Source organism: Diadema antillarum, unplaced genomic scaffold (genome assembly GCF_040938485.1).
Source record: "Diadema antillarum isolate AM-2024a unplaced genomic scaffold, OU_Dant_1.0 seq00000644_RagTag, whole genome shotgun sequence".
NCBI classification, from domain to species: Eukaryota; Metazoa; Echinodermata; class Echinoidea; order Diadematoida; family Diadematidae; genus Diadema; species Diadema antillarum.
In genome coordinates, this window is record NW_027271558.1 from 122,731 (window position 1) to 142,518 (window position 19,788).

At 36.8% G+C, this 19,788-nt stretch overlaps 1 protein-coding gene across 1 annotated transcript in view; it reads left to right on the forward strand.

The window, feature by feature from the left end:
• The first annotated feature begins 235 nt into the window (after positions 1–235).
• LOC139736409 (phosphatidylinositol-glycan-specific phospholipase D-like) overlaps positions 236–19,788 on the forward strand; it is a 29,869-nt gene continuing 10,316 nt past the window's right edge. Inside the window, exons 1-16 of the mRNA XM_071647161.1 lie at positions 236–320; positions 2,737–2,792; positions 4,289–4,367; positions 5,406–5,503; positions 8,433–8,543; positions 9,951–9,999; positions 10,353–10,413; positions 11,370–11,480; positions 11,965–11,992; positions 13,248–13,387; positions 14,042–14,240; positions 14,872–15,005; positions 16,835–17,024; positions 17,526–17,636; positions 18,419–18,493; positions 19,063–19,216. Coding sequence (XP_071503262.1) covers positions 236–320; positions 2,737–2,792; positions 4,289–4,367; positions 5,406–5,503; positions 8,433–8,543; positions 9,951–9,999; positions 10,353–10,413; positions 11,370–11,480; positions 11,965–11,992; positions 13,248–13,387; positions 14,042–14,240; positions 14,872–15,005; positions 16,835–17,024; positions 17,526–17,636; positions 18,419–18,493; positions 19,063–19,216 — 1,681 coding nt within the window. The remainder of the gene's footprint in view (positions 321–2,736; positions 2,793–4,288; positions 4,368–5,405; positions 5,504–8,432; positions 8,544–9,950; positions 10,000–10,352; positions 10,414–11,369; positions 11,481–11,964; positions 11,993–13,247; positions 13,388–14,041; positions 14,241–14,871; positions 15,006–16,834; positions 17,025–17,525; positions 17,637–18,418; positions 18,494–19,062; positions 19,217–19,788) is intronic.

A 19,788-nucleotide genomic window follows, 5' to 3' on the forward strand; every position in this document is an offset into this window, starting at 1 on the left:
ATTCCCTGTAATTTACCCTCGGAGCTGAGTGCATACTAGTACTTCAGTATTGTATTTGGGAGAATCTACCCCCGCCTATCACAGCATGTTTGTGTATGGTCCTGTGATCCGCAGGGAATGCATTTTTCCCAGCACATACACACCGTGCCCCTTGGACACAGTTGTACATTGTATGTGGACTGGTGGTGCGATAGCTACAGTAAAGTGATTAGATTTGTTTGACAATTCAGCCACGATGAATGTGAAGATCTGTCTTCTGTTGCTTCTGACAGTGGCTAAATTGGTCACTGGCTGTGGTCCCACGACGCATATCGAAATAGGTGAGTATTCAAAGAAAATTACGGCTGGATTTTAAGGGAGCTAACGTTCGTTAGGTAGATCAAGTCTGACTGATGATAGTGAAAGCGGAACAGAGAGGGAAGTTACGCCGAAGCGCTGGGCATAACCAAGTTGATGAGTGCGCTGGGGAATCACGGGCTGTACACAGCTCTCCCAACATGGCATATCACATACGTATCAGTGACAGAGACCACGGAATACATTGCATGATGTTACAGGAGGTAACAATTTTGGGTATTGCTAATGTAGGTGATATCAGATGCCTCTCGAATTGCAAAAATAATTAACAACCACATCAAAGTAATGTGTAAGAATCGTGATTGATGAGTGCATATCTTATTGTCATTGATTCCTTGTTACCGGTAATACCGGTATACTTCAGCAAAGGGGTCGAGGAGGTTATGTTTTCATCGGCATTGGTTTGTTTGTTTGTCTCTGCGCAAAATAACTAAAAAATGTGTGAATGCATTTGGCTGAAACTTACAGGAAAGGTTGAAAGTGAAACAAGGAAGAGATGATTAAATTTTGATAGTGATTCGGGAATTTTTATGGATTCTATGACGGATTTTCGATATTTTGGCAGGTAGGATCATACTCAATTCAACTACAAGTACAACTAGTTTCTAGAAAGCACTCTGAAGTGAGAGCACAGACCTCTGCCAAGCAGCTAGTCCACTGCTGATCCTGTTCTTTCATAGAGATCAGTGATTTCCACCCATTGCATGCTGACAGTCGCCTGATTTCCCAATACTAGTCCTTTTGACTTCCAGCTGCGCAGCACGCCTCACCCTCTAGCAGAAGCTAGAGCACGCAATTTAGTGTGCATTGATATTGTCACGGAATGGGATATAAGATTATGCGAGAATCATTCAAATAGAAGTTAATGTAAATATGCGTGCGCCACAAATGACGCACGCCCATAGGGCACGAGCACAGCATGGGCTCTGGGTATAAAAGGGAGGGGGGCAAGTGAACGTGGCAGAGTGTTTGGGGGAGAAGCGGAGGGCCGGAACCGGTGGCGAGAGTTGAGGAAGGCGTGGCTAGGCGCAGTTTATAGAAGTAGCCAAGTGCGGTCCGGGCAGACAGAATTGTGAACGCCGATTGTTGAGTGAGTCAATTTCACCTTTCAATAAAGGCTTCGGTCATTTGTCATTCTAATGGAAATCGTGAGAACAGCTGTCATGTTTAGAGAGTGCGTTTCTGTACCCTGTTTGGAAGGAGTGGTCGTGAGCGAGAGTGGTCCCGTTACAATATGAAAACCTCAAAAATGCACAGCTAGCTTAAACTCCTAACCGCCCTTTGGCAGAGGTAATGAACTTGGGAGTTCAAGCTGCACATTTTTTGAGGTTTGCATAAAAGTGCACTCAAGTGCATGCTCTAATTTCTGCAACAGGAAGTTGATGACTTAACAATAGTAAATAGGTTTCTTGCATATATTGGGAAATCGCGCGATTTTCAGCATGCATACGTATGGGTGTAAATCACTGATCTCTTTGGAAGAACAAAATCAGTGGTTGAAATGAGCTGCTTGGTGGAGGTCTGCGCTCTCAGAGTGCTTCTCTAGTTAAATGTAGATTAGGAGTCAATTCAACACAGTCTATCATACAATGTATACTTTGGCTCAGTCAATCTCACACTTTTTACCACAGTATAATTGATGAATTACAGTTCCCTCATCCTGAGGTGAAAACAAGCACCCAGAAGTGTAACGTTTGTAGGTCATACATGCTTTTCTCACTTTGATGTTTATAATTGATATTTCTACTTCTAAACTAGATGTTCAGTTAGTACTGACAAGTAGATGTCTTTTTCTTCATATTGATTTCCTTCCTTCATTCCTGAAGATTCTTGTCTACTTTCACAAGCTTGTACTCCAGGCAATGCTATGCTATAAAAGTAACCAGATGATGTAAGAACAATTACCATAGGCATAAAACATCATATCAGACAGTTAAAATTCCCTTCTGCTTACTTGCTGATGCCATCCATAAATTTACAGAAAACAATCACTAATTTCACTTTATTAACGCAAGCCACCTATAATTTGACCAGTGCACAACAGCGTTCAAAATTTGACCGCCTGCTACATGTAGAAAGCGTATGCTTTTACGCATGGTTGAACCTAGGCACGGGAGGTCGAGCCTTGGTGCGGGTGCCATACTTCATTATTGTACAATTAACCACCCACAGGGAATTTATTGAAAAGGGAGATCAAACTATTAGTTGCCAGCACTTTTTCCTTTTTGAATTCTTTTTTTTTTAATGATCTTTAGATATTCTGCCCTTGAGTAAAAAAATACAATACTCACTTTATGACTTGACATATGTTATGCATAGTGCTTATCAGTGTAAACATATTTAGACAACAGTAACATAATGTATGCTCTGACTTTGCAGGACACCGGGCCACAAAGTACTTCAAAGATACAAGAGGCCAAGTTGACTACAAACAGGTGATTTAAACCTTGGTGTGCTTTGAGTACTGATTGACACAGTTAACCCGTAGCATTATACACTGTATACGCTATATATTTCGCAGGGGTTTTATTTTCGTGAATTTCGCGAGTCGGGAGCTATTCGCGAAATTAACAACACGCGAAAATATTACCTTCCAAAATGAATCCCTTGCCTTGATGATACGAATATTTCAGTACTAGTATACCATGTCATGGCCTACCGAACAGACCATGCTGGCTAAGCTTGTTTATACATATAGCACGTCCACGTCTACTTACTGTAGAGAGCCAATCCATTATCGCAAGGGGACCACTCATCAGAAATCTAGCGCGATGGACTTAACCACTTCAAAAATGTTGACTTCTAACTTACTAGTTTGCAGAGTTTTGTAAAGTATTTTTCATGCAGTGTATTACTAGTATCATTCTTATTTGCTAGTAAGTTGAAAATTCACACTTTCTTTGCCACTTCATATTTTCTCTGGTCCCCCAATCGCGAATTTAACCACTCGCGAAAATGTGTGACAGCGGCAATTCGCGAAAATTTATGTACGCGAAAATTATAGCGTATACAGTACACTTTCCAAAGTCCCTGCCAGAGAAAGAGTTAATGCTTCATGTAAACTGTTATTCCAACACTCAGTGACATACTGAAATTGGTAGTGGTAGGTTTTGAAGGTAAAGATATCTTGGAAAGCTCATTCAGTGATTAACACTGAGAGGAAGTCACTGTTTCCACACTGATGAAGAAATTGCTCAAAAAATGTCAGGAAACTGATTTTCTTTTTCCTATTGAAGTTCATTAACTTTTCTCTTTATTTTGCTCAGTAATTATACACAACTGGTGAAAACAGTCATGATTGAATGTTATATGATTTATATAATCACATGGGTGCTGACAAACCCACTGCCCACACGCCCCAGGAAGAGTTAATGACATGCAATCATTCATAGTGAATGATCTTAAATTTGTAAATTGCCATTTTTTTTTTGGCTGAAGCCCAGTATATTATGCAACATACAATTAAAGTTACAGCTTTATGATTTCAGTCATTATTTGTTTATCTCTATCAATTCGTTCAGTTTGAAGTAGTTCTTACGTATCACAATATACAGCATAAACTGTGAAGTACACAACTTCACAAGCATGATATTTTGCAATATCCAGACTTGTAAAACAATTTTGCAAGTGGTTGAATTTGCATTTACATGTGTAAGCCCAGCAAAAGAAGTGTTCTCTGTTCAGGGAGTAAAAAGTTTTAGTTGCTCCACTGTGGAGGCAACATAATATGAAACATTAGGCCTGCATGATGTAACAGTCCTGAGGCAAAATTTTTGAGTGTAGTTTTAATTCTGGTGACATGTGTCCCCTTCCAAAATTCACAAAAATAAAACCACAGCAAAAAAAAAAAAAAATGCATCAAAAAATAAGTGATCTATGAGTGCATGTATTGATTCCTTGATAAATCTAGATGATTTTGATCTTCTTACAGTTGATCATCGAAAACCAGGATGCCTTCCAAGCTGGTAATCCATACCCAGATGCTTACTATGACTCCCCTTGCCAGGGAGGTAGGTATACAAAGATTAATTCTTTTGTAGGTGCACTTCTTCCATGTTTATAATACAGAGTCTCTCTTTAAAATCTAGTTGGAAGTAAAGAGTTAGATGCTGACCATTCAGTGCATAACTCATGATATCATGCAGATGTTCACTGACAACATTTGTCTCAAGACTTGTGATTAGCTGTAGGATATGTGAAATTAATCTTATTCAAAGAATGTACTTAACTGAATTTCTACACTAATACACAAGTATGCTTTGTAGTACACACATTAAAGGGACTGTACAGTACTGGTTGAGGGGAGGATTCAGGTTTATAACTTATTAGTGAGATAATGACAAACCTCTTAAGAAATATGAAAGAGGATGTAATTTTAAGAAGGATTCAATGTTTATTTGATGAAAATTGGTTTTCAAATGCCCGAGATATAAAAAAAAGCGATTATAATAAAAGGCGTCAGGCTATGACTTTTATTAGGATCTCTTTGTTTCACCTTGTTTTTGGATATCTCGGCCATGTCAAAACCAGTTTTCATCGAATAAACTTTTGATTCCCCTTAGAATTGTACATGCTCTTTGACATCTCATACATGTAGAGTGGTTTCTGAATATCTCAAAACGTTAAAAGCTAAATCCTCACCTCAACCAGAACTGTACAGTCCCTTTAACCCGTTGAAGGCAGGCTGATTTTGCTATGACAGACACACATTTCCCATGGACACTTGTCCCAGTATACTCAGGACTCGTCCTCAATGGGTTAAACACACACGCACATGATGCATTACGTGCATGTTATTTATTGGGTTCTTCTTTGACTGAAAAGAGTTGATTTACAAAAATGTGATATCTGAGAGTTGGCGGACAATGGTATCAAGATGTTTCACTTTCCATGTTTGCAATGAATTCATTAACTTTCATATACTGCAGGAGTTAGAATTATTCCATTCATACATTTCTATGCTGATGTATGCTTTACAACAAATGATGCCACATACTACAACAATGTCAGTAATTGCTCATAAAGCAGTCTTTCATTCTTCCCACAAGGCAAGTACCATGATGTATCTGAGGACACACACTGGGCGCCGTTCCTGAAGACTACTGTAGAGTATATCAGGCAGCACTATCCCAAGCCTTGGAATGAGGTTAGTCACGGCATTCATGACATTTTGTTTTTTGCTACTTTTTCTTAAAACCTATGATATACAGAAGCTTATAAGCCCCACCAAAAAGAAAATATAATTCCTTGCCTCTTAAACCTTGTCAGGCCTGCCTTAGAAGGCGAGGTCCGAGACGTCATATTCTCATCTTTTTGTCTTTTTAGTCCAAGTAGGCGAGAAGGCCAGGTCGAGATCTCGTCTTTTTTTTAATGACAATACAAGAAGGTGAGGAGGTGAGATATGCTTGTGAGATCTCATCAGAAAAGTCCAGGAGAAGAGATCTTGCACCTCGCCTCCTTCTGTGGACTCCAAGATGTTGAGATGACAAGATCTTTCTCAACTTTGTGGATCTGAGAAGGCATAAAGACAAGAAGATGAGATTTTGGATCTCGCCTTCTTTCCTTTCTGGAGCAAAAAAAAAAAAAAAAAGGTAGAAAGGTGAGGAATGTCTGCCTTATGCCACTGATTCACAAAGATTTTTCATTTTATGGACAATAAATAAATTGAATGAAATGAAATGAAATAAACTTTCTAATCTCCTTGATGGTACTCATAAGCTTCTGTAAAGGAACAGGCCATATAAAATGTCAGTTGACTGTTGTTGTTGTTGTTTTTGTATTTGAGGCGTGTCATTCAAATATGAATATTTACGCCTTTATCTTTATAATATAATTATTTTACATATAATAAATCAATAAAAAAAGTATAACTTTTTACTATCATTTTTATGCGCGCTATGTGTCTGCTGTTATACGGTTGGGACAAATAAGTTCTGGTGCATGCTGATGGCAAACTCTGATCAGCCCGGCTCGTTACATTGAGTAGGCTTCTCGGTGACTGTGTCAGAGTTGATAGTCTTGCTTCCAGCTTGATAGTCTTGCTTCTCTGACTGTGTCAGAGTTGATAGTCTTGCTTCCAGTCTCACTTTTGAATAGTCATGATATTCTCAGCTTTTGCTATTTTCTGTGAACTACACCATAAACTTCATTTATTTCATGTCCAAAGAACTGAATTAGTGTAAATCAAATTTTGTAAAGCCAGAACTGTTACTTTTTGGCATATAGTTATGATAATTATGACTGGTGCCATGTTTGAACAGCTGCTTCCCATCTGAAACGTTCACCTCCTGGCTTGCATTGTGTTATTCTTGCATTTTGGCAAATTGCTGCTGAGTATGATGTGTCATGTAGTGGATCTGTTTGGTGAAACTTAGTTTGAAATATTGCCAGTCCTCAGACCCTGGACAGATTAAATTGTCATGTTGGTGCTGGAAGAGGGACAAGCAAGCTTCACTGTTTGTGAATCATTTTGTGAATATCACCTTCTTTAACCTTCTTTAAAAAGATGTTTTCGTAGATCTCTATGTAGCTTGCATTCATGCTTTCAAGATTGTTGCTGTCCATAACAAGGATTTCAGTTGTTGAGAAAGCACAAATTTGATGAAGTACTATCATTTAGGATTCGTCTGCTAGTATAACTTTGCCATCTGTTTAGATGTCTTAAAACTAATTGACAATTGTTGTGTAATCATTTTTTTGGTACAATATCATATGTATGTCATTTAATTGTAAGGTGCTGTGTTCATAATTCTTGTTTTGTTGTTGTTGTTGTTGTTGTTGTTGTTGGAGTTTGTTTCCTTGAGCATTATGCTTAAAATGCTGTAGTAAGATATGGTCAGAGTCAAATTGCCCAACAATAAAGATCCTGTAATTTTACAAGGCTCTACTGTGTAGGAGTGTCACACTGTTTCACCCAAGTGCCTTGAGTATTGTAGCTTTCATTACAGCCAAACTTAGTGGTGACTTGAATGGTTGCCAGTAGAAAAGTTTGGCAAGTTTATATGGCAAGTTTATGGAAATATAGTATAAGGGAATATTATGATAGAGAGAAATTTATCGCAAGAAATAATTATAAGTTGCAAGTGTTTCAGAAAAAATGGTGTCTTTTTAGACACCTTTTTTCTTGATGTATATTGTATTGAATTCGAAAAAAAGCATGATGTAATTTGAAATATGTTGTAATATGTTTATAGATGAAAGAGAATAATAAATATCCCAGTGAGGGGAAAAAAAAAAGATTATAGGAAATCTAAAAAAAAAAAAAAAAAGTTTATATGGCTAATTGTATTAATGCATAAAGGTTGAGCCAAGTGGTAAACCTAAAAACAGCCAACAAACAAACAAACAAACAAACAAACAAACAAACAAACAAACAAACATGTAAAACCCAGCCTTAACCCTCCAAGTCTAATGCAAAAGAGTATAATCAAGGTAGGCATAGTGGCTGCTGTCTTTAGTGGCTGCCTGCTTTTTGTGGCCTCTGTAGACTCCCTCATAGAGAAAGAATATGTTTTATGAACACTTTGTGTAATGGTCACCTGTTTTATGAGACCAGCTACCATCAAAATATGTCTCTCATGCTGAACGTTTCATTATGTAAAGTGAACACTGACTTTAGGTTGAGTCCTGTCTACCAGTGTACTGAGTTTACCATTATACTACATGTATAACCCTTTCCTACCGAAATGTTCATAAAAAATAAGACCTATATTTTGAAACGATATAGAGACAGTAACATGATTTATAGCATTTGGTCCATGGAAATACCATAGTCCAACCCATTATGGTAGTTGGTCACAGATCCTATGCAATGGAATAAAATTTACCACCAGTCTGTTTATCGTGGCCACCTGTCTATAAAGGCTACTGTTTTTTTTTTTAATATCCCATGATTACTGTAAACATGGAAATGGAAAGATAAAAATAATGCAATATTTGGGAGATATAATTGAACTGTGTACAAAAATGCCAGTCTCAGAAAGTATGGGTAAGTGTGTTTGTGGTAGCTGCGACAGACAGGTTTGATTGTGGTTGCTGTTGGTAACGAGATGCCCCACCCATCTTGTGTTCTCCAGGATGCTAGGAAGCTGGTGGTATTCCTCCTGGGATTCGCCTCACACCAAGTGGCAGACATCTCATGGCATAGTCTGGGCATTGACCAGGGTTTCCTCACCACCATGGGAGATGTGAGTGGACATCGTGTCTGCCTCATCAGACTTCTTTCTCTCTTGATATGTTAGAGATAGTAGTCTGCAATATAAAATCTTTCCTACTTTTTGACTTCATCCTGATTGTAATTATAAACATCTGCTGCTGGTGTCCCAGACTCTGGGGTATAGGCAGCAGGTGGCTAGAGTGTCTAACCCCCACTCTTCATGCAAGTCTAATACCTACTCTTTATGTAACTCTGTTTTGTGTGTCAATGTGGGTCAGGTTGCAAATATTTTCATGTTGGCCTTGATACATTTAGACCAAGTCTTCCCTGGTTTTGTTCTTTGTTTTGTGGGGAGTTATTAGTATGGAGCAAAAATGCATTGACTAAACCAAAATATAAGATGATGGTCATGTACTGGCAAAAGACAAACACTAATAGATAAATGATAATGCACAAACATCAATCCTTCTGGATGATACTCTATTTGCATAGCTAGTGACAGGAAGATGACGTGGTGTGTTTTAACCCCTCATTTCAAATCTCAGATGCACTCTTATCTGACATTTGATGTATCATATCCTGAACATGAAATTCCGTAGAGCCCAAAAGTAGGATTGCTGCAGCAGCTTGCTCTTAGATCAGTGTTTGTCCTTATCTCAACTTCATGTCAATTTCAGTTGTCATGAATTATTCTGAGTTACAAGTGCTTTAAATAGCCAAGAGACATGAATAATTCACAGAAATTATACTTAAGTGTGATGTGAGAGCAAAGAGAAACAGGAATCCAGCAAAATCAAAACTGACATGCTGTCAACATGCTATATAATACAAGTGTTAATTCAGACCTTAACAGGAAAAGGCTAGTTTCAGATTTCAGTGATAATTAATCCATTAAGTTTAGTGTCCACATTTTTGATTCATGGTCTGTACATAATGTGTAAGTGAGAAGTGCACCATTTGTATCTATATGCTATCAGGAAATGTATTGAGCCGTCAAGAAAAAATGAAAAGAATGTCAAGAGATATTTTTAAAAAAAAAATCTTTGTTACCTTCATAGGGTAATACTAATAGGGTAATTGGGGTGCAATTTTCTTCAAGCAAATTACCTTTAACATATGGTATTCATGATGATCCCAGGAGGTGGTAAAGTAAGTCTTCTTTCATCTTTAAATCAGAGATTCAGAACTCGAAGATATTTTGCTGTTTGTCCCTAAAGGTCTACACACTAAATACAATGTTTAGCATAAAGTGTCTCCAAAAATGCTTTAACGTTTTTAGTTCGGAAGCTTTTTTCTGTTATTGTTGTTGATGTCCTTTCAAATGGGTTGAGGTCCATAAGACACAATATCATAAGTTTGTAAAATTTTGAAAAAAAAAATTGTCTGTAAAAGTCATAGTTTGAAAAGTAGATTTGCTTGTTTTTCTTCTTTCTTTCAGATCAATTTCTTTGGATCTTTTCCCAATGCTCACAGTGTAGGAGACATTGGTAAGATGACTGAAACACTGACAAGAATCATCACAAAAATGGTGTTTAGTGTGATACATACAACATGTACTTTTTTTATTGTCATGGGCAGAGCTGAATACAAGTTGCTGATTTGGTTAAGAAACTTGATCTAAAGTGCATAGTATCTGAACTGCAAAATTTAAAGAGGTGATGAAGAGAAATAAGATGCGGAATTACTGAAAATAAACACTCGATGTATGATTGAAATTACTTTACAAATAGATTCAGTCTAAAGGATTGTGTGTTATATGACAATGCATGTTGTGAATAATGCCGTGAATACTACAAATCTTTGTCTAAGGTCCATTTTGTCCATGTTTCTCATTTCTCAGGTGGTGATATTCTCTCAGAGGCTGAGTTTGAGCTGAGTTATATTTCAGCTCTGCAAAATTGGTAAATATGACAGATTTTATTGTTTTTTGGAATTGATTTATTGACAAACCATCTTTCATAAATCAAATTGAACTACTTTACAACTTGAAAGGAAAGGATGTGTAGTCTTATTATCCAAGAAGAATTTAGAGTAATTCAAACAATATGATGTAAACATAATTCTACAGGATTTTGTATTGCCTTCACTGAAAACTTTTTTTTTTTTTTTTTGGCTTTTAAACAAGAACAGTGTCCAAATTTTAATATGAACACATGAAGGACAGTGCTCCCACATTGTTGTAGCCTCTGAAGCATGAAGCTATTATGTTCATCAGAACTGAAAAGTTATACAATCTAAATTAAAAGGTGCTGAACTATGATTAATAAAAGCTTTAGCTCCCTGTAGCTGTCAGTGTCTTGTAATGGTAGTTTATGTGTTCTAATTATTTTCCTTTTTTGAGAGAGAGAGAGAGAAATGATAATGACATGAAGGTAGGCAAATATCCTGTATTGTTTTAGTTCATTGATAAAAGTTAAAACTTGAATTATGGTGATCAAGGAAGAACATTTTTAGACTTTTTATTAGAATGCAGGTCCTCCTTATTCTGATGATATGACAATGTAGTTTGAAACTACAGTTTTTATTTGACCTTAAAGATTCATGAGATAGTTGTGTTGTCATCATAATTATTAAGTCTTACACAAGGAAACTATTCTTTAATCCGTTCTTGTTTAGCATTGTCTCAGTATCTTACATTATTGCATCCTTTCCAAAAATATGAATGACATTTCAAAGATAAAAACCAAAAGAAACTTGATTTTGATTCATGAAAATTTCATAGGTTAGACTTTAGTGCAGATTCTTTGATTTCAAAAAATCTTTAGATTTAAAAATGTGATCTTGGAGCAGGAAGAAGTGTGGCATCAAAGTAACCCTTTAACCCTCAGCTTCTTGTGGATTTAATTTGATGGTCCAGGTACGTCCCTGTGAAGGATCTTTATGAGATTTACAAGATGTACTACAATGGGAGTGTTGTCATACCAAAGGATGTCATTGTCGAATGTACTTCCATTCTATTCTTGGCCAGGTAAGAAGTCTTCTCTCATGGATGTTACAATTAGCATTAAATCTTTCTTCTCTAGTTTTTGTTAATCCCAGCCTGGGTATATTGAACCTCTCCAAGTAGTATTGCCATCCTTTGCTCAAAATACATAGAAGCTGTAATGCAAATTAGCCAACAAAGTAAGATTTTCTTTTTCTGCTGTCTGTTGTAAAGTCCCTTTATTGTTATTCAAGAATGTATAATGCTCATAGATTTGGTTCAGTCAAATTTCCTGATGGTATCTGGTATGTATTGTGTGGTATATGCAGTATATGGCTTGTTTTATTTACTGTAATTGTATACCCTTCTAGAAATCATGTGCTTTTTTGTTTACAGGGTTTGCTTTGTCGTTCATTTAAAATCATGATTTCATATTAATTCTTTAAAATTTAGTACTGTGGTTTAATGTTGTTTACTTGGATTTGATTATTGCACATTATTTTTCCGTGTTTCATTTGCCATTCACTAGGTTAGGTGAAAAGCTTGCATTGTCGAAGGTGAGTTTTATATTTAGGTTGAAGACTAGCTAGTTAAAATTGATTTGAATTGCGGAAGGGAATTTATGCATTGAATATACCTGACACACTCGGTATTGTGTTACTTCTCTCGAGTCTTGTTTTATCATGTGACATGCGGGACCTTTGTGAAAAGTTAATTCCTGCGTACAGTTATAGGTCTGTGAAGAGTATAAAGCATGCAATGAATACCCAGGGAGCATTAAGTAAATAACAATCATTCCAGTGTGAGTGCTTCACACACATGTCACAAGTAGCCACTTGAAGAAGTTTTAACAATGGATATAAGTCACTGAGACAAAGAAATATAGGCAGAGATACCACCTAGGGGAGAAAATGCTAAAGAAACTCAAGTATTTTAGCTAGCCAAATGATCTATGATGGTACAGATTTCAGTCTGATCCAAAAACTTGTATGTCGGAAGCATAGACACAGAGTTTCTTTAGATAGAGACTGCAGTAGAAAGGAGGCTGTACGGTATGTGTGAATATTGTATCATGAAAGGTATATTAATTTGTGTATGAACCCTTTGTTGCCATTTTGTGTATGTTAGCAACAGTCACGTACCTTTCCCTCCAAATCCTTGCTGTGGATTAGAATTTCTATACAAATAGCCCCTTTCTATGACTCACCCTACCGTGACTGCGAGACTCAATTAATTCATTTCTTTGGCCAAGTCTTCTTTGCCAACTTCGGTATTACCTTCCGTAGAGTTATTGATTTCCAGTTTCCTTTGTGTACGTGTCCGTGACCACTTCACTACAGTTTTCATCATGCTCTTTGATAATAACAAGTGAAACTGGGTATTTCCGGTATGTGTTTTAGCTGACCCTGCACACATTGATGTTACCGTGTTATCCGTGTATCATAATCTTGTTCAATGGACAGTGTTATGTACATGTCTTTTTACACACGCAATTAAAAAAGGCATTCTCACTCGTAGCAATGAACTTGTACGACTTTCCAGACATTTTCTGAATCAGACATGCTGTTTAATGACCCAACATTGGGCCCAGGTGTAATACTTCATTGCATAAAATGCAACAAGTGCATTGATTTTGTTTAAAGAATATCAAATAATTTCCTCTGTATTTCCAGTGAGAATGCCATTCTAGCCTTGAACAGCAACAGAATATCACTCATGTTATATTTCTAGCGTGCATAAACACAAGCTTACTATATATGTAAAGTCTATTACTAAGTATATTAAAAGCCTATATCTCATCTCTACTCCAAGCTTTATCCAGACTACTCCTCCAAGTCACCTTTCATGGTGGAAGAGTTTGAATCCTACTTCCTGGGCGGGGTCAATGACATGTCGTCATGGACGCAGACTGTCTGGCATGAAACCATCACCATGCTGGAGGAGGGAACCAAGTGAGTTCAGCAAGGTTGCTAGGCAACATTTGCAGATTTGGAATTCATGTATGCTTGCTTATGTAACAAGAAAATAATTTTGTGATACTTTAGTATCTGAATACATGACATCAGGGACTACTTTATGAACATGCTAATTTATTAACATGTTGTTTTTTTAAATAATGGAACTTTTGTCATTTATTTCTGGTAGTAGTGCTTGATATTCATTCTAAGATAAGATATAGTGCCTTCATTCTCTTAAAATCACTCGTTATTAATGTCTTAATCTAACTTCATACCTCCATCAAGTTGTAAAATCAATGATCTCTCAAAAAGAACTTTTAAGATAGTTTGGAACATTCTTTTAATGATGTTGACATTTCCTTGAACTTCAATATTGAAGTCAGGCATAATGCCTCCAGGGTATGATACATTTTCTGTACGACTATGTTATATTGCACTTTTTTATGTATGGCCAAATAGATAATGATAGTAATAATGATATGTTATTGAAAGTCATGCTTTATTCTCAATCTTGTATAGCACTGTGGCAGTGGTCTCCTGTGATCACATTTAAAATTGCACCTAACAATCATCACTGACCAATCAGTAACTGGCTTCCATATGAATATTCATATCTGACACTGTCCCATATTTATAACTGCTCTGCAGCAAATGCAGCATCCCCCACAATCCCATCTACATCAACTGCTCTGGGGATGCGTTGCTAGGGAGTGATGCGGGCCTGGGATGGGATACATCGGTGAGGGGTGTCAGGAAGAAGATCAACCTACATGGATTGACCAGGAGGGATGTAAATGTGACTCAAACACCCAGAGGGGTGCATATCTCCCCCTCGGAGAGGATTAAGGTTAGTTTTTTACCTCTCTCAATACCGAAAACTTTCTCTCCTTCTTGAACTCTTCGGTTTTCATATAATTATTGTAACACTGCTCTTATTTTGTATTATACACAAAATCTCATTTGTAAATGGCTTGTTCATTTGAAATTTCTGGTGTGTCATCTCATATCACGAGGATTATTATTATTTTTTCTTTATTTATGTTTGTTTCATATTTCATCATTTCTATATTTTATAATTTTGTATGTTTTTATTTCTTCAGTAGATGATATTTGTAGAAGTATGATATGAGAAAATGTGATTATATGAGTGTGATATGAATGTGTGATAGCTTTGGTTACTTACTGTCTGGTGCATAAAATGATGTACCTTCCTTCAAAACATACTCAAATCTGGTATGACAAGAACAGGAGCCAGAGTATTTTTTTGTCTCTTTGGGTTTCACACATAGCTACATACAACTAAACACCCTCACACATGAACCATTATCATTGTTCACCTCCAACCAAACATTCCATGTTGTCATGAGCTTTGAAATATTTCTAAATCATTGTGTTCCTAGATTTATTGTATGTTTCTCTTCACAATGCCATCCGTGTCAAACAGCCATAATTTGTGATTCTCTTATTTCTCTCCACAGTCAAAGTTGGAATCTATGAGTAAAGACATGAAGGATAGATTACGTGACCAGAAGAGTGACGTCACAAAGACCAAGACCAAGGCAGAGTCTGTGATGTCATTGTATGTCAACAATATGTATGCAAGACTGGGCTTGTGAGTATTTCTCTCTCATCTTTAACTTCGTGCATTTTTGTCCCCGCCGAACGAGTTCGAGCAGGGGACTATGAAACGGGCTCCGTACGTGTGTGTGTCCGTGTGTCCGTCCGTGTGTCCGTCCGTCCGTGTGTCCGTCCGTCCGTGTGTCCGTCCGTCCGTGTGTCCGTCCGTCCGTGTGTCCGTCCGTCCGTGTGTCCGTGTGTGCGTCCGTGTGTGATCAAAATCTTCAATTTGCTACTTCTCTGTCATTTATGAGCCAATTTTGATTCTGTTTGCTTTATATGATAGCACTACATGGGAGCTTTGAAACTTCTACACAGAATTTCAGTCGTGACCTTTGACCTTGACCTTTGACCTATATTGTACATTTTGCTACAAAATGCTACTCCTTCGCCATTTCTAACCCGATTTCGATTCCGTTTGCTTTATGTGATGGCACTAGGTGAGGGCTTCAAAACTTCTACACAGAATTTTGACCTTTGACCTTGATTTTTTGACCTATATTGTACATTTTGCTACAAAATGCTACTCCTTCGCCATTTCTAACCCGATTTCGATTCCGTTTGCTTTATGTGATGGCACTAGGTGAGGGCTTCAAAACTTGTACACAGAATTTTGACCTTTGACTTCTTTGACCTTTGACCTTGATTTTTGACCTATATTGTACATTTTGCTACGAAATGCTACTCCTTCGCCATTTTTAACCCGATTTCGATTCCGTTTGCTTTATATGATGGCACTAGTTGAGGGCTTCAAAATTTCTACACAGAATTTTGACCTTTGACTTCTTTGACCTTTGACCTTGATTTTTGACCTATATTGTGCATTTCGCTACAAAATGCTACTCCTGCGCCATTTCTAACCCGATTTCGATTCCGTTTGCTTTATGTAATAGCACTAGGTGAGGGCTTCAAAACTTCTACACAGAATTTTGACCTTTGTCTTCGTTGACCTTTGACCTTGATTTTTGACCTATATTGTACATTGGCTACAAAATGCTACTCCTTCGCCATTTCTAACCCAATTTCGATTCCATTTGCTTTATGTGATGGCACTAGGTGAGGGCTTCAAAACTTCTACACAGAATTTTGACCTTTGACTTCTTTGACCTTTGACCTTGATTTTTACCTATATTGCACATTTTGTTACAAAATGCTACTTCCGGCGGGGACATATGTTACGCACCGCGTAATTTCTACTTTTCCTTGTTCTTTTTAACAAAGAGTACATCTGTGTGAGTGATAATTAACCTATAAACAAATGATTCCTGTCCAACCTTGATATTTGTACATATTGAAAAAGCAACCATGTCTGTAATGAAATACTTGCATTTTTTTTTTGGGTACAGCAGAGAGTACATCAGATGTGGCTAATGACAAAATTATAAAATACTGCTAATGCATGTCCAGGCTTGACATATGCGTATATTGAAAGGAGTAAGCAAGTCTGTAATAAAATACCTGTAGCACTACCTTGCTTGTGAATCATCAGTTAAAGAGGCATACAATCTTCAGTGCACAGTTGTAACAAAATTTGTTGCAATGAAGTAAAAATTCAGGTCCCAAAATTACTGCCCAAATATATCTTTATACAGTTTATTTGTTTGGCTATAACAAAAGAAAACTGCCGGTCCAGAGGACTTCCTTATTACAGGAGACACCTGTAGTTGCAAATGAATTTCATGCTCTTTCTTTGTTACTAACCAGCAGCCAAGCTTATCTTTTAAGCAGCTTCATTTAGGCTTTGACTCCAAAAATTTCCAGCAAGGACAGCCAGCTCTCAAAATTCTACTCTAATTAAAAAATATAATTTGTTATGATTTCCAGGAGTATGATCACAGCCAAGATGGGAGGGAGTGAGGAGGAGATTCTGGTGGTAGGAGCCCCAGACTACGGGAGGGAAGGCCAGCCCCAGCTGGGTAGAGTCTACATCCTCAGAGGGACCGGTGGTAAGATGAGGAACCAGACTTCGCTGGACCTGGACCAAGACACTGATTTCATCTTCCAAGGCCTCCATGTAAGATAGAGCAATTTGGATTGTTGTCTCAGAATATCTGAAAATCTTTAAAGGCATTGTTTACCATTTGCAGATGAAACAAATACTGAGCTTTAGTGCTTCAAAATAGTTCTAAATGTGAGTTAGGCATAGAAAGAACCAATGTAAAAATTTGAATCAGTATAATTATTGTTAAGTATTGTTAATTTACAAAATGTGAACAATAGTTATAATAAAAAATTTTCTAGACTAAACCATCTACAGTTATGGTTTATTGAGAAAATTAATGATATCTCCTTATATTGTAGGCTTTGTTGCAAAATGTTTACATGCATGTTTGGATATTTTGTGATACAACTGACTTACACATATACATCAATTGTGATATCTTGAACATTTTATAAATCACTGCTCCCAGTGGTAAACAGTACTTTTAATGTGAAGTCTGGTATTGTGTAGTAAGTGATAAAAAGTATTGTAAATTTGCCATATATCATATATTTGGCCTTCTCTACTCTTCAGTCAGGGGGTAAATTTGGTTCAGCTATGGCTGCTTTGGATCTCAACCAAGATGGCTTCATGGACATAGCTGTCAGTGCGCCCTCTGTTGGCTCGGAGAAACTAACCTACATGGTAAGGCACCATCACCCACAATGTGCTTGCTATTGTGAAACATTCTGACCAGAGATCACTTAGTAACATGTATTTAGCTGTGCTTTTATTTTCACAGATGTGTAAAGTCCACTTGTATTTGCAAAAACGACTCACAAAAATATTGTCTCCAGTGACAAAATGCATTGTACATTGTGTCAAGGGTGGGAAATTGTTGACTTTTTTAATGGAAAAGAAGAATACTTCTTTCTCATTCCTTCGATGTGGTTCTCAATGGCAAATTCAGCCACAAGCTAAATTGTCTTACATGCTGCTTACATGTCCCAATTTAGAAAGCACTATACTCACGGAACATATCTTGTATATACAATAGTAAATATTTCATGTGAGTAACATGTTGAGACAGTGGACAAATGTATTGATATTTACAAAGACTGACCCAAAATTTGTGGTGAAACATTCTATTTACAAATTTTATTAAAATAATAGTGATGATATTATGTTTAAATGATTGTCATGCTACATGGACTGTAGTTTGACCTCATGCTAGTTTTGATTTCTAAATTTCAGTAGAGATACTGATGGTATTATGAGTAGGCAACAATTATATTTTTCATTTTTACAAAATGTACATGACTCACTGATGTGTTGTTGAACATGAATAGTTACAGATACAGTTGATTAAAAGAATACGAATACAATGACGATCAAATACAGATTGTGTGTGTACAGTTTGTACAATTATGTTTTTGTGTGATGACATTTGAATTAGTGGTCACATATGGTCAATGTTTGGTTTGTAGGGAGAGGTGTATGTGTTCTTTGGAAGCAGCAGTGGTCAGTGGAGTAGTGTCCCGAATGTGACCATCACATGCAAGGTGAGATCCATGGGTCTAGAGTGGGTCAGGAATATTGAACGTCCAGCAGGGTTTAGGACAAATAATTGTAAAGAATGGTAATTTCTGTTTCCGCATTCCCTGATTTTATTTTAATGTAGAGTATGTGAACATCAAAATGACTTTACCGCTTTATGTTTCATATTGAATACTGTCAGTTTTCAGTTTTATTCAATATTAGTGGACTAATATAATCAAACAGATAGATGAACATACAAAAAGAAAGAAATATGTTAAGAATGTTGTACTGCCACATCTATCCATGAAATTGGATTTCTGATAGAGATAATGATTTTCATTTATGTACTACTAGGTATACATTGTACACCTCAAGCAGAATTAAAGAGGAAGCCTTTAATGTTGTACTGTATAATAGAATGGTGTTCTTTAATCTTGATTGAATGACTAGAAAGGCAGAGTAGTAAGACAAGAATAATGATGTAGTTATTTGTGCTGTGGAGGGAGGGAGATTTTAACCAACCTTTGTGCCAGCTGAAAATGATCTGATGAAACATATTAAGAATCTAAGCTATTTCTCTGTCTGTTCTCAGCTAAAATATTGCAATCTTGGATGGTCACTGGCAGCTGGTGATGTCAACCAGGACGGTCAGCTTGACCTGGTGTTGGGGTCACCCTTTGCTCCAGTCTATGACCATGAGCAGGCAGGGATAGTCTCCATCTTATACTCTGATAGATCTTATCAAAGTAAGTTCTTGCTATTACTGGAGACTAGAAATATATTATTTATGATTGTATGATCTAATCATAGGAATCTTTGGTTTTGTTTGCATTGTCTTTTTTTTCAGATATTCTACCATCTTTGTTAACTTAATACTCAGTTTGTTGCTGAATATGATTGCTGTTTTGCTGCAGGTTCGACACATTCAGTGCTTTGCCAGCAATAAACTGAATGCAATGAAATATTTTGATAAAGCATTCAAGATATTTCTGATGCACATTGATTTTTTTTTTCTACAGACAATGGCACTTGAATACCTGGGATTAACTAGTCTTGTTTTGTATAGATATGAAAAACTGGCTCCCTCGATTGAAAGATATCATATGATTACTACAGAGGATTGCATTACTGTTAATTCATTTTACCATCTCAGCTGTATTTCCATGTAAGCAGTGTCAATATTTCCTGAAAACCAACCCCATGTTTCAAGTAAGAACTATGACCTTTTATGGATTCTTGCCTGATGGCTTATTTCAAACTTTAGAAAGGCTTTTTGCTCCCCTGTTTTGGACCTGTCAAAACATGTTGCACGCAATTT